The following is a 16,277-nucleotide window of genomic DNA, read 5'->3' on the forward strand; positions in this document are numbered from 1 at the left end:
CTTGACCATAGTGGAGACGCAAACATGTATTTTACTATTTTACTCTATGAATATAGCTCTAAAGATGTAGCTGGACTATAATTTATCACAGGTGTAGCTCTGTAGATGTAGCTGGACTACAACTAATCACAGGTGTAGCTCTATAGATGGGGCTGGACTATAACTAATCACAAGTGCAGCTCTATAGATATAGCTCTATAGATGTAGCTATGGAGCAGACTGGGTGGGTTAGATGTTATTATCCTGATAAGAGCAGAGGGGTTAGTGGAGAAAGGTCTGTTGGTTCTACAGGGATCTCCAGGACACCAGGTCTCCGGTTCTCAGAAGAAGAGTTAAGGTTTCAAACCAACATTCTGCAGATAGACACAAAGCACTCTTATGGGATCTCTCTCCTGCACTCGCGGTTTAACCGCTCTTAATGTCTCTGAACAGGAAACCGGGTATGATTCAGCTTCCTGCGCTCTGTGAGGTCCCCCCCAGGGGGTCATCTGGGGCGCAGTTGGACTGGGGTTAGTCTTGGATGAGGATGAGAGGCTTCAGAGCTCCACATAACATCCACAGAGACATGCCTCCTCCAGTCGCTCCAGGGATGAGCCTCCACGGTAGAAGTGCCATTATTGAGAGGTAAGGACCTCAGCGCCCGTGAGCAGGGCAGGGTTTCGGACCGCAGACTGCTTTGCATTTCCATTCCTCTGAGCCGAGCGGGAGAGGCATCAGGTCCTCAAGAGGATCGCACCTTAAAGCACTGAGGTTCTGCGGGCAGATAACCCTAATGTAGGATCATTCATACCAGCGTTTATTACCTCTTATGTCACTGGGCAGGCGAAGGTGATCTGGAGGGAGAACTAGCATGACTAGATGGATAACCTGTATATATAACTAACCTTTAGGGATAACTAGCATGACTAGATGGATAACCTGTATGTATAACTAACCTGTAGGTAACCTGACGTGATACAAATAACCTGAGTAACTTACCTGAGTATATATATCCCTAACCTGATTATATTAATTAACCTGAGTGAATAAGTAACATTAGTATATATTACTAACCTGCGCATATCTAACTAATTTGGGTGTATCTAAATAACCTGGGTATATCTAACTTGCTGGTCTCCCTCTCTAACGCCATGCTCCTCCTCCTCCTCCTCCTCCTCCTCCTCCTCCCTGTCTGCATCGCTCAGCCCAGCGTCTCTGAAAGGGTTCCTCAGAATGTGCAGCTGCCCTGGCATGGTGCCCGGACGTGAGGCTGTCACTGTGTTGATCCCCTCTCCGTCTCTCTCACTCTCTGTCTCTACCTCCCTCTCTTGCCGCTCTCTCGCTCCTCTCTATCTCTATCCCTCTCCTCCGTCTCCTAACACACTCTCTCTCTCTCTTCCTCTCCTCTGTCTCCTAACACTCTCTCTCGCTCTCTCTCTGTCTCCCTCTCCTCCGTCTCCTAACACTCTCTCTCTCTCTCCCTCTCCTCTGTCTCCTAACACTCTCTCTGTCTCTTCCTCTCCTCTGTCTCCTAACACTCTCTCTCTCCCTCTCTCTCCCTCTCCTCCGTCTCCTAACACTCTCTCTCTCTCCCTCGCCTCTGTCTCCTAACACTCTCTCTCACTGTCTCCTTCTCTCTCTATCCCAGTAGGATAGCTGAGAGAGAATATAGAGTGATAGACCAGGGATCAAAGAGAGAGCGGAGAGAGACCAAAGAGAGACCACATAGAGAGACCGAAGAGTGACCACATAGAGAGACCAAAGAGAGAGGGGGACCAGAAAGGGACCAGAAAGAGAGACCATAGGGAGGGATCAGGGCAAGAGTGACCATAATGGGAGCGCAGAGAGAGAAACAAAAGAGAGAGAGACAAGAGAGCCCATGGAGAGACAAGAGACAGACATAGGGCCTGAGAGAGACCATAGAGAGAGACGATGAAGAGAGACAAAAGAGAGACAAGATACCAGAGAGAACATAAAGAGACCAGAGACAGACATAGGACCAGAGAGAGACCAGAGAGAGATCCCAGAGAGAGCCACCAGAGAGAGCCACCAGAGAGAGCCACCAGAGGAGAAGATCTGTATTATTAAACATTGTAAACAACTCAATGGTACAAATACATTTTCATTTATTTCACATACATCTGATTTTTTGTTTACTTTTTAACTTTTCAGAATCTAAATGACTTTACAACAAAATGGGAACCTACCACAACTTTGTTACGGGGGAAAATATGATAGTCACTTTAAAATGGCGCCAAGCATGATCAAAAGAATGGAAGGAGACACAATGAGACAGGACAGCTGATTGGTTCCTCGGCCATACCCACTTCCTCTCAGAGACCGGCTACCTGGTCCAACATGGCGGAGGTTTCAAACGCTCGCCCCGCCCACGTATCGATCAAGGACTCCGTTCGGAAACCTTCTGAATGTTTGATAAATAAAATATTTGTATATTTAATAATAATATATATAAATATAAATATACCATAATGTGGAGTCAATCGAGGAACAGGTTTCATATCTGATGGTCCCCAACAGAAGCCTTCCTGCTCCAGGTCTGCTTGAAGCTCCAGGATTACACATCCTATGAGTATTGCTATGAGTTGTTCTTCAGGATGGATACGTACGAACATGGACACAATGAAGCAGGGGTACACATGTGCAAAGTACCGAACATAGGGAGGGATGGGCGTGGCTCTGCAGAGTGAGGGAAGAAGCATGGAGCAAGACTAAGGTCGAGTAATAGCTTGGATACAAATGTTCACTGTACACGGTTCAGCCAAGTCTGGGGCCCCAAACGGCCGTGATTGTTTGCCTTCTTTTTTTAATACATTCCCAAAAGCAGGAGGTCTTTTACTTTCAGTATTTGTGGTGCGGATGTCCGTCGCCCCGTCCATAAATTGAAGAAGTTGTCGCTCTGGCAACGACGCGAGAACACATGTCAACTTTAATGCATTTCGGGAATCACAAGATCACGCAATCCCCTTCCTCGCCCCTCATCGCTCCCGACGCCAGGAGGGCGCTCCATCCCGTCTACAATAAAAATACATAATCTTCTCCGGCATCTGAATGTCCTCTGGATTCCCGTCTCTAAAAAAGCGGTTACATCATCTTCATGTTGAAGCGGCGTGGCCCGGCCTGTGCATCGGCCGAATCCACGTTGGTCCCGTTGGACTTGGAGCGCGGAACGTACTCCACGTCAATGTTGTTTTTATGCTTCCCTTTGCCCCGGCTCCACACAAACAGGAGCAGGAAGCAGAACAACACTACCCCAAGGAAGGTGAAGCAGCCCATGGCCGTCGACACCAGGATAGTCTTAAGGTCCAAGCCCAGGGTGATGTTGGCTGTGCCGTTGCCGGTGGCATTGCCGGTGTCGGCGTGGTACTGGGTCCTGTTGGCGTAGAGCGACCCTAAGCTCTTCACCGCCAGCGAGGTCATCAGGGAGTCGTTCCCCGCTGTGTTGGACGCCAGGCAGAGGTACACGCCGCTGTCCTGTACCTCCGCCGACACGATCTCCAGCGTCCCGTTGCCGTGGACGCGGACCCTCCCGTGGCTTTTGCTGGTGAGCAGGCGTCTCCTCGGCGATAGCCAGGACACGGTGGGCCGTGGGGTCCCTTCGGCCGTACAGCGCAGCAGGGCCTGCTGGCCCTCGTCCACCGTCACCGTCTGCGTCCGGTTCTCCCGGATCTTGGGCTTGGTGCACGTCACGTAGTAGGACAGCAGCATCTCCTTGAACTCCTTGAAGGCGCGGCCGCGGATCCCCTCTGGTGTGCTGCACTCCGGCTGCGCCTCGCCGAAGAACACGAACTGACGCTTCTGGAGGAGCCACATGAGCCGGCAGTCGCACACCAGGGGGTTGTGGTCGATCAGCAGCACCTCCAAGGCCTCGGGCGCTTGGAACACACCCTTCTCCAGGGTGTCCAGGTGGTTGTGGGACACGTTGAGGATCCGGAGCCAGCGGAGGCCCTGGAAGGCGTGGGGCTCGATGCTGGACAGCTGCGCCCCCACCAGGTGCAGCTCCCGCAGCCGCACCAGCTCCAGCAGCATCCCCGCCTCGATGTGGCGGATGCGGTTGAAGGACAGGTTGAGGTGCGTCAGGAAGGGCAGGTGCTTCAGCGCCTGGGAGGGGAAGGCGGACAGGTTGGTGTTGGTAATGAAGAGGGTGGTCAGGTTGAGGCCATGCAGGGAGTTGACCGGGACCAGGTCCAGGGAGGGCCAATTGTCGATCTCTAGGTGCTGCAGGCGGAACAGCTTCTTGAAGGAGTACGGGTGCAGGGAGCTGATGCCGAGGTGCCTCAGGTGGAGGCTCACCAGGTTGTGCAGGTGGGACAGCGCCTCCGTGGGCACCACGCTCAGGTTGCACCGCTCCAGAGTCAGTATCTCCAGGCTGGAGAGTCCGCTGAATGCACGGTGAGAAATGTAAACCAGGTCGTTGTCCCCCACCTCCAGGAACCTCAGGTTGTGCAGGTCCTGGAACATGTAATCCAACAGGATCACTATCTTGTTATCGCTGATGTCCAGCCTTGTGAGGTTGGTCAATCCGGTAAACACTCCCAGGGGGATCAGCTTGATGCGGTTGCTCTTGAGGCTGAGCGTGTGCATGGTGAACAGAGAGTTGAAGGCGCCCGGCTCCACGTAGCTCACGATGTTCCCGCTCAGGTCCAGCTCCTCCAGACCGGGGAAGGCAGAAAAGTCGTCGGGGTTGATCATGGTCAGCTTGTTCTTGCTGAGGTCCAGGAGCCGAGTCTCGATGGGGATGCCGTCTGGGATGCTTGGCATGCGCTTGCGGTGGCAGACCACCCCCTTGCTCTGGGCGGAGCACTCGCAGCGGGATGGACAGCCCCGAGCGGCACCGAGCAGGACCGCCAGCAGGGCCAGACCCAGGAACAGGGGCCAGCATGAGGCCATCATGACTCTGGTCGAAGTCCACCCTGTCACGGCTCTGCAGAGAGATCAGGAGACAGGGTTAGAGCTGATACACAGTTTTATGTTTAAAATGACCAGAGACCTAATGAAAACCCTACATATCACCTAACCCTACTAACCCCAGCCCTACAAATCCTACCCTATAACCACAGCCCTTACCCTACTTATAACCTAACTCTTTTAACACATACCCCCCTAAGACTAACCCTACTTACCCTTACAATACTAACTCTTTACCCTACTATCCCTAACCATATCATCCCCACCCTAATAACCCAACTAGGGGTGTCCTGGACACCTGGAGAGAAAGTGTTAGCGGTGTCTGCATGGTTTAATCTGATGTTCCTCTGTGAATATGATCAGTCAATGGGGTTCTCCACGGCTGTCTCCAGGCAAGACACAGCGAGAAATGACTGCCTCCACAAACTAATTTACAATATGAAAAAAAGATGTGCTTTTATGTCAGCATCTGCATCCAATTGGACAGAAAATAAAAGCAACTTCATAGTAGCCTATATTTTCTGTCCAATATCTATACTTGTTTACAATATCGTATGAAAATATAATACACTGTGGTTTATAAAAAACAATCTGAATTCAGTGGGCAGTCTATGTGCAGACGGAGAGCTCTGTCTGATAACGATATTCCCATCGTGACACAACCCCATCAATAAAGAGACTGTACAAGCGTTTGACACATCAACACAGCGTCAATTTATCAGAACAGCGAACATGGACTACTGAGCTACAACAGAGAGAGCCATCTCACCGGCAGTGTACGAAACAACAGCTGCTGTTGGCACACTTTGAAGTTGACTTTTTTTGGAACCATCTTTAATATTTTTGAAAGGCTGCCAAACTCTGGAAGTTTTTTCCTCATATGTTGTATTCTGCCAGACTTGCGGTCTAGAATGTGCTCTACTTAGGAAATCAAAGGATTGGATACAGCCACTGCCATTACACAAAGGGGTTATTAAACTAACAATAAGGACGTTTATTGAAAGCGAAACAAAACATAACAGAGAATTGCACACAGAAATCTTGGAGGATCTCGTCGAGAGACCGAGTACGCTGTAGTATCATCCAACACCCCCATCTTCCTCATGGAACATCCCGCCGCTACTATACTGTGGTACCATGCAACACCCCATCTTCCTCATGGAATATCCCGTTGCTACACAAGCAACATGACATGGTGATTAGACGATTAAAGACGGATTTGACTAAATGTCTTTCTGCCAAAGATTTGAGGGGGACCCCTAACCCAAAACATGCTAACCCTTACTAACCCAATCCTACTAACCCCTACCCTACTAACCCAACCCTACTAAGCCCAACCCTACTAAACCCAAGCATACTAACATAACCCTACTAACCAAACCCTACTAACCCAACCTTACTAACCCAAACCATGCTTACCCTAACCATACTAACCCAACCCTACTAACCCAACCATACTGACCCAAACCATGCTTACCCTAACCAAAATTAGCCTTACTATGCTAACCCTTACCATACTAACCCTAACCATACTAACCCAACCCTACCAACCCAACCATTCTGACCCAAACCATGCTTACCCTAACCATAATTAGCCTTACTATGCTAACCCTGAACATACTAACCATAACCATACTAACCCAACCCTACTAACCCAACCATACTGACCCAAAGCATGCTTACCCTAACCATACTTAGCTTTACTATGCTAACCCTGAACATACTAACCCCTTCAAGCCCTATTAACCTTTACACTTGCAGGCTTATCAGCATGGAGCTCAAATTAAAACCTTCATATTTTACCATAATCAATAATAGACATAAATGCATCATGGTTTCTCACAATGAATAGTCTAAACAAACACCTTTGTAAACAAAGGTATGTATCGTATCTGTGAGACGTCTCTTCAATGGAGCTTGTGTTTGAAAGAAGCACAAAGCAGAGTCAACCTGGTGAATGAAATGGTTTGTTAAGATATGCAGAGCAGCCCCTCTAAGCCTTCCCTCCTCCTCGGGAAGGTCCTCATCAGCACCGCGGCCCTGGGAGGACAGATAACGCCTAATGGATCCTGACTCAGCAACTCTCTCAGCAGCCTGCTCACGGCCTGTGTGCTGAGGCGGTGTGGAAACACGGATTATCACAGACAACCTATGGCTGATCACAGGCAGCTCATCCATGGGAGAAATCCAATCGACTTTTGGAATGAAGTGTTTTTGATCCACATATTGTTGACTGTTGACTGTTGCCTTTACAAGGTAATTTACAAATCAATGGGAACAAACAAGACCCTTTCCTCCTATAACTCCCTGCAGAGGCTTCATGGACCGGTATTGAACAAAGTCATGTCAATAAAGAGAGAGGGGAGAGTGAGTCGCTGTGGGAGAACAGCTTCCACACACAGGAGCAATACCCGGTAGACAAGGTAGGGTGCTCTGAAACAAGGTAGGACACTCTAGAACATGATTGGGTGCTCAAGAAAATGGCAGAAGGTCTATTCAACATGGTAGGACCCTGTACAACATGCTATGACACACACACAATGGAATTGTAATCAGTGTGTGAGTCTTCAAATGGTTTAATTCTGTCGATGAGTAATTGTCACCAGCATAATTGCAAGATAAAGCTATTAAACTGTCATGTATTGAATTAATCCCTGAGCCGGCTGCGGCAGACGTGGAGGTTCGATCACTGAGGAGCAGAGCGGGATAGTGTGAAGTCTCAGGGCTTTGCATGAATTATGATAACAATAACGACTAAACTAAAACATGTTTTTGCCCTCATCATAAGCAGAATTGTTAATTGTAAATCCTGCTCTCAGGGTTGCACTGGCCAGAAGGAGCAGTGAGGACCAGTGGGCCTAATAGGGATCAATGTGAGCATAAATCTGTGGAGCAGCGAAACAGAAGAGTGCCCGAGGCCAGCGGCGGCCTTCTGCTTCAGCACACAGTGCCCAAACCAACTCATCCACGCAACTAAGCCCACTAATTACAGCAGAGGCCGCTTGATTAACTCTGACGCTCCTTTGATATTTCTGACAACACCCTATGGCAACTAACCCTAAATACCCTAACCGTAGTACCACAAGAACCGTAACCCTTAATACCCTAACCGTAGTACCACAAGATCCCTAACCCGAAATGCCCTAACCGTAGTACCACAAGAACCCTAACCCTTAATACCCTAACCGTAGTACCACAAGAACCCTAACCCTTAATACCCTAACCGTAGTACCACAAGAACCCTAACCCTTAATACCCTAACCGTAGTACCACAAGAACCCTAACCCTTAATACCCTAACCGTAGTACCACAAGAACCCTAACCCTTAATACCCTAACCGTAGTACCACAAGAACCTTAACCCTTAATACCCTAACCGTAGTACCACAAGAACCCTAACCCTTAATACCCTAACCGTAGTACCACAAGAACCCTAACCCTAAATACCCTAACCGTAGTACCACAAGAACCCTAACCCTTAATACCCTAACCGTAGTACCACAAGAACCCTAACCCTTAATACCCTAACCGTAGTACCACAAGAACCCTAACCCTTAATACCCTAACCGTAGTACCACAAGAACCCTAACCCTTAATACCCTAACCGTAGTACCACAAGAACCCTAACCCTAAATACCCTAACCGTAGTACCACAAGAACCCTAACCCTAAATACCCTAACCGTAGTACCACAAGAACCCTAACCCTTAATACCCTAACCGTAGTACCACAAGAACACCCTTAATACCCTAACCGTAGTACCACGAGAACCCTAACCCTTAATACCCTAACCGTAGTACCACAAGAACCCTAACCCTTAATACCCTAACCGTAGTACCACAAGAACCCTAACCCTAAATACCCTAACCGTAGTACCACAAGAACCCTAACCCTTAATACCCTAACCGTAGTACCACAAGAACCCTAAGTACCCTAACCGCAGTACCACAAGAACCCTAACCCGATATACCATAACTGCAGTATCACAAGAACCCTTACCCGATATACCCTAACCGCAGTACCACAAGAACCCTAACCGTAAATACACTAACCGCAGTACCACAAGAACCCTAACCCTAAATATCCCAACCGTACCACAAGAACCCTAACCCAGGTACCCTTACCTTGGTACCCAGACCCAAGAACCCTAAGCCTAAGAATCCTTACTCTAGCCCTTTCACATTTCTTACAACAGAAGCCATGCAGAGTTCCTACATCTACAAGCTATTAATTTGGTAATTGATATTAATGAGCCTGTTCTGTAACATTATGCTGATGAACTGTACGATGCATAAATAAAACAATCCATGATTATATGAATACGACTAATCACTAATGCATCAAACAACTACGGGGACAATACCATTAAGTATTATCCGCTAATAATGTTACAATATAAGAACATGAACATCCAATCCTATCGTTATGAGTCGTGGTGTTTCCTGCGTCCAAACTTAAGTTTTCCATTGTGTTTGCTATCAGCTCTGCTCACCATCATCTTCCTCATCACCGAGTGCTCTAATGGAACTAGTTTGTGTAAATGCCAGTCGTTCCTGGAATAGACACAGTTCAGAACAATGTAGAGCCGGGACCTCAGCCTAACAAGTCACACTACTGAATCACCACGAGCTGCAGGCGATGAGTAGGGCTGCTGCCTCGCAGCCCAGCCTTCCTCCTCATGACAAACACACAAATAGGCCAGCATTGTCTGTTTGAACAAAATGAAATGCTGCAATCTGTGGACGTAAGAATGCACATATGGATGAGAGTCATTACTGAGGCAGACTCGATAGACTGAACACAGACCTGTGTAACGGCTTGGTTATGTTTAACAAGACTCTAGACTAGAGAGTCTATAGACCATAGCCCTTAGATCTAACGTAGACCTCCTTTACATTTACATTCAGGGCATTTAGCAGACACTTTTATCACAAGCGACTTACGATTAGTAAATTGTCAGAAGAAGATAAACAACAATATATCGCTGTCGGTACAGTAAGGATGTTCATAGAACCGGGTTAACCCATTCCCCGTATACAACAAAGATAGCTAGGATATGCTACACAATGCTAAGTACTATTTTTTAAGTGCTAGGACGTACGACATACAATAAGTGCGTACATTAAGTGCGTACATTAATTACCTGCATATGGTAAAGTTTTAACAAGACAGACTCTTTAGAGTACAGACCTCAGATTGAACATAGACCTGTGTTACGGCATGATAATGTTTTAACAAGATATTCAAGACAGACTTCTAAATACTGCAGACTTTAAATAAAACTGTATTACCACATAATAATGTTTTATCAAGATAGTCAAAACGGGAACAGAATGTGTTAATCACATGTGTCTCACCTCCTCCCCTCCTCTCCAATTCCCTCCTACCTCCTTCATCCTCCCCTCCTCTCCTCCTCCCTCATCCCCTCCTCTCTCCTCTCTGTTCTTCTGTGACCTGCTAAACGACGAGTCTGTTCTAAGACATCATGTGCTGAGCTACACTATTCCTGACAGTCGTTGCGGCGTCAGTTTTAAGGACACTTTTGGAATTATTCATGAAGGCACCAGCCCCCGCTGTAGAGGAACCTGTTATTTTCTCTGTCTCGGGTCATGAGAGAACCATAGACCACTTGATTGTTATCTCTTCAACTAATCAATATCGCAACCTTTGCCCTACAATAACACTGTTACCTTTCCATTACGGCTGTAGGCTATATTCTCCCAGGAAGGTGATTCTATTCTCAGATAAGCGCCATAAATCTATCGTGAGCTACACGGTAGATCTAGAACCCTTCCACTGGCACTCTTTATTAACACAAACGCCATTTACTGTTTTAATTATAACGTCTCTCTTGCTATTTCTACATTTGTTTCTTTTACTTCTATATTATGTCCACAAACAGCACCTTATGTCACTACGTAATGTGCTGTTAATGTGGATGATGTTTGAACAACATTATCAACATGTGGTTAATGTTGAAAATGTTTTGACAACATTAACAACATGTTGATGATGTTGTAAAAATATTATCAACATCAAGAATACAGCAGGGTTATACAGATGTTAGGTTTCCATGGTAAGAAAGAAGCAGAATGGATGCAGAACGGTAGACGATGAAGATTGATGATGTTGATGATGAGGATGATGATGATGATGATGAGGATGATCAGAATCAAACGATACGAATTAGAATGGACGGCGGCCCAGACCGTAGTACACCTGCGAAGGGCCAATCAGAGCAGAGCGTGGCTGAGCGGGGTCAGGGGGAAAGAGGGGGGCGGGGCATAGCGGAGGGGGGAGGGTCCCCCAGGGAGGAGTCAAGATGGCCACTTTCACAGACACTCCCGGGGGACACCGTCACAAAGATGTCCGCTCCTTATTGGCCTTCGATCGCCATGGTGATGGAGACGAGAGGAGCTCTGGAACGGCCGCTGGCTGATTGCGGCCGTAACGCTGAAATATATACCTGATGTGATGTGAGAGGTTCTGTTCCCTTCCAAAGTGTCCATCGTTGATGTATGCTCATTGTGGACCCATGTTTACGTTTGGTCTTCTTCTCTTGGGCAGATAACTCTGACCCCAATGACCTCTAAACCTGGGATCTGATTGGTCCTGGTGATGAGGTCATGTTTAGCATGGTGATGAGGTCATGTTTATCCTGGTGATGAGGTCATGGTGATGAGGTCATGGTGATGAGGTCATTGTGATGAGGTCATGTTTAGCCTGGTGATGAGCTCATGGTGATGAGGTCCTGGTGATTAGGTCATGGTGATGTGGTCATGTTTAGCCTGGTGATTCGGTCATGGTGATGAGGTCATGGTGATGAGGTCATGGTGGGTAAGGTATGTTTAGCCTGTTTCCTTAAAGTGATACAGCTCTAAGCTAGTAGTACTGAGCTACTAGCACTCAACTACCAACAGTATGCTAAGCTACTAGCACTAGGCTGCAAACAGTACGCTAAATAACTAGCACTAAGCTACCTACAATACGCTATGGAACTAGCACTAACCTACCTACAGTACGCTAAGCTACTATCACTAAGCTACCAACAGTACACAAATGAACTAGCGCTAAGCTACCAACAGTACACAAATCAACTAGCACTAAGCTACCAACAGTACGCTAACGAACTAGCACTAGGTGAAGAATATAAAATAAGTTCCAATAAAGAAATGTGATGAATGAGGCACAATCCGATGAAAGAAAAACCTGTTGAACAAAACTATGAAAATAATTGAAGTGCTGAGTGTGTCTGCCATAGCGGTGAGGGTGAGGCCGGGCCACTATCTCGTTAGCGCTCTAATTAAACCCCAGAGTGTGCAGCAGGCTGGTCCAATGCACCACCTCCACATTGTAAACAGCATCAAAGTGTTGTAGTAAACACATTGTCCTGTTCCCCCGGGAACCATTAATCAGCTCCTGGAGCAGTCCGCCGCATGCTGGAGGAATTACTGCCTAACCCCACCTACTATCTACCCTCGTAAACCTACTGCCTAACCCTACCTACTGCCTACCCTACTAAACCTATTGCTTAACCCTACCTACTGCCTACCCTACTAAACCCACTGCCTAATCCTACCTACTATCTATCCTACTAAACCTACTGCCTTACCCTACCTACTGCCTACCCTACTAAACCCACTGCCTAATTCTACCTACCCTACTAAACCTACTGCTTAACCCTACCTACTAGCTAACTTACTAAACCCACTACCTAACCCTACCTAATATCTACCCTCGTAAACCTACTGCCTAACCCCTGCCTACTGCCTACCCTACTAAACCCACTGCCTAATTCTACGTACTAGTTACCCTATCTACTACCTACCCTAAAAAAACTACTGCCTAAGCCTACTAAACCTACTGCCTAGCATACTAAACCAAGTGCCTAACCCCATCTACTACCTACCTTACTAAACCTACTGCCTAACCCTACCTACTGACTAAACCTATACTGCCTACCCTCGTAAACCTACTGCCTAACCCCATCTACTGCCTACCCTACTAAACCTAGTGCCTAATCCTACTGCCTAACCCTACCTACTAGCTAACTTACTAAACCTTACTGCCTAACCCTTCCTACTAGCTCACCTGCTAAACCTTACTACCTACCCCTACCTACGACTTAACCCTACCTACTAGCTAACCTGCTAAACCCATGTGTCTAACCACTCCTATTAGCTGAAATGTGTGTCTAACCCCAACCTTCATCTCCATTGATCTGCATACAGGGTTTGATCTGTGAACACCCGGACGGGTTCAGTGTTAGTTGATGAATGGGTTGTTGATGAATGGTTCAGTGTTAGTTGATGAATGGGTTGTTGATGAATGGTTCAGTGTTGGTTGATGAATAAGTTGTTGATGAATGGCTGGGTTCAGTGTTGGTCGATGAATGGCTGGGTTCAGTGTTGGTTGATGAATGGTTCAGTGTGGGTTGATGAATGGGTGGGTTCAGTGTTGGTTGATGAATGGTTCAGTGTGGGTTGATGAATGGGTTGTTGATGAATGGCTGGGTTCAGTGTTGGTTGATGAATGGCTGGGTTCAGTGTTGGTTGATGAATGGTTCAGTGTTGGTTGATGAATGGGTTGCTGATGAATGGCTGGGTTCAGTGTTGGTTGATGAATAGCTGGGTTCAGTGTTGGTTGATGATTGGTTCAGTGTTGGTTGATGAATGGTTCAGTGTTGGTTGATGAATGGGTTGTTGATGAATGGCTGGGTTCAGTGTTGGTTGATGAATAGGCTGTTGATGAATGGCTGGGTTCAGTGTTGGTTGATGAATGGTTTGTTGATCCTCAGTGGAACAGAGGAAGCAGAACAATGTGTTGTAATCCTCCGATGTTCATCACATCTCCCATCAATCAACCCGCGGTTCTGAGACCAAAGACGCACTGAATAAAACATCCAACCCAACACAACTTCTGGTCCTAAACACAAAACAATCCTCCCTTGGTGTTTCCACGGGCGAGGAGATATGAGCTCAAATCTCTACTAATCTGAATCAAACAATATAGTGGCGTGATATGCAATGTTCCCCAGCTTATCTTGTCAGGACCGGGGAGCGAGACATCCCAACATATCTCTGGACGTTCACATCAGAATAGTTAGAGAGGGAGGGGGGGAGCGACAAGAGAGATAGGGAGAGATACATACGATAGAGATATGAGTCACATAGAGTGAGTGAGAGAGAGAGAGAAGCGAGAGAGAGAGAAAGAGAGACTACATAATTAAAGAGAAGAGAGAGAGAGACTATATAATTGAAGAAAATAAAAGAGAGAGAGAGAGTGAGAGAGAGAGAGAGAGAGAGAGAGAGAGAGAGAGAGAGAGAGTCATACTATACATAGATAGTCAGAATATAGATAGAGAGAGAGAGAGACAAAGACCGTCTTTATGCATATAAATATATGCATATATAGAGAGAGAGGAAGAGAGAGGGAGGAAGAGAGAGCGACAGAGAGAGAGAGGAAGAGAGAGAGGAAGAGAGAGGGAGGGAGCGAGAGAGAGTGTGAGAGGAAGAGAGAGAGAGAGAGAGAGAGAGAGGAAGAGAGCTTTGCCTCACCCTGTTTTCACCCCCTGTATAGCAGAGAGAACATCGCTGACACAACGAAATTCAGAGCACTTCAGAAAAGACGCGTAGGCACGCGCACGTGCACACACAAACACACACACACACACACACACACACACACACACACACACACACACACACACACACACACACACACACACACACACACACACACACACACACACACACACACACACACACACACACACACACACACACACACATGTTCATGCACACACACAAGGCCAGCCCCTGGCTGTAAACGCGTATTGATTTGAATCGACGTTGGATTCCACAACGGCTGAAAGGCCGCAGTTTGGACGGCCATTTAAGGAGCTACTTAAAGCGTTTAATAATACCTTAGAAATATCTTTTGATAACGTATGGTGACACAAGCCCCTCCTCTCGCTATAAGCAGAAACCAGAGATGGATTCATTATTCAACCTTCTTTGACTGGGAACAATGAGGAAACACACACACACACACACACACACACACACACAAAAACACACACACACACACACACACACACACACACACGATGGTTGCATACACACATCCTTACACACATAGCATGTTGCAATGTAGCTATAGCTTGCTAAATGTGTAGCATGTAACCACGGCAGACTCTTATAGCTGATTTAGCCTCCTAAAATATTTGCACATAATAGTTTGGATGTATTTGCAGCAGATTCCAATACATAGCATGCTAAGATATTAGCATTCAATACCTTGCTAGCATGAAGCTATATAGGCATGAAAGATCTTAGCATACTTCTCTAGCTTGTAGCTATAGCAACATCCTCATCCAATATACAGCATGAAGAAACAGCACAATATAAAGTTGTAGCATATAGCTAGAGTTGCATTAAGATCTCAGCAAGCTATAGCTAAAGTATGATACAGCTTAGAGCTTCATGTTATGAAGCTGTATACCAGTGTATTCTGTAGAGCATTATGAAACTCCTGTCCCATACGCACTGATCCTTATTGTGTCGTCAAAATATGAACCAATCTGCAGAATCTGCTGTCACCACAACAACAACTCTTTAGCAGATTCTACCGATGGTGAAGCACACACGCACGCACGCACGCACACGCACACGCACACGCACACACACACACACACACACACACACACACACACACACACACACACACACACACACACGGCGGGGTGCTGACGTCAGCTGGGTATTGTCTGCTGATAAACCAGGAGAGGAGGACATCTCTGACGCAGGTTTCACCGATTCCTCCAAGGTCAGTGGTGAAGTAAACCTTCTCACCAAAACATCTGCAGCCAATTCAGATATTCATAATCCCTGTCAGTCTGTACTGCTCTGTAACCTAACATACATTCTAAGATATTAGCATGCAATAGCTTGAATAGCGGTATGTCAGATCTTTACATGCTATTGCTAGCTTGTAACTGTAGCATCATCCTCATCTAATATACAGCATGTTAAGAAACAGCACACTATAGGGTGGTAGCATATATAGCTAGAGTAGCATCTAAGACCTAGTAACTGAAGCTATGACCACAGCCCCTCCCATCGATGTGTGTTCTGAGCACTGAGCCACTGTCTGCCCACACGTCCGCTGAAGGGCCACTCTGTTCAGCACTGCTCAAACACAGTGGAACTCAGAAAGATTGGGTTCTGGACTGAGAGGGGGCAGAGCGACTCTGTGAGATCTTCGTTAAGCTAGTGCCGTCGTTATAAAGGGCCGCTGGCAATGACGGATTACCGCATGGGCAAAGTGGGCACATGTCCACGGCCCTTGCCAATGGGGGGGGCCCCTGATAGAT

The 16,277-nt window shown here is 46.9% G+C and overlaps 1 protein-coding gene across 3 annotated transcripts in view; it reads right to left on the reverse strand.

Annotated features, from left to right (window-relative positions):
• Positions 1-2,092: 2,092 nt before the first annotated feature.
• Positions 2,093-16,277, reverse strand: part of lingo2 (leucine rich repeat and Ig domain containing 2) — a 79,023-nt gene continuing 64,838 nt past the window's right edge. For all 3 annotated transcript variants that reach the window (XM_056599939.1, XM_056599940.1, XM_056599941.1), the window contains one exon: positions 2,093-4,921. In XM_056599939.1, the coding sequence (XP_056455914.1) occupies positions 3,082-4,890 (1,809 nt within the window). In that variant the 5' untranslated portion in view covers positions 4,891-4,921 and the 3' untranslated portion in view covers positions 2,093-3,081. The remainder of the gene's footprint in view (positions 4,922-16,277) is intronic.

This window comes from Gadus chalcogrammus, chromosome 10 (genome assembly GCF_026213295.1).
Source record: "Gadus chalcogrammus isolate NIFS_2021 chromosome 10, NIFS_Gcha_1.0, whole genome shotgun sequence".
Classification (NCBI taxonomy): domain Eukaryota; kingdom Metazoa; phylum Chordata; class Actinopteri; order Gadiformes; family Gadidae; genus Gadus; species Gadus chalcogrammus.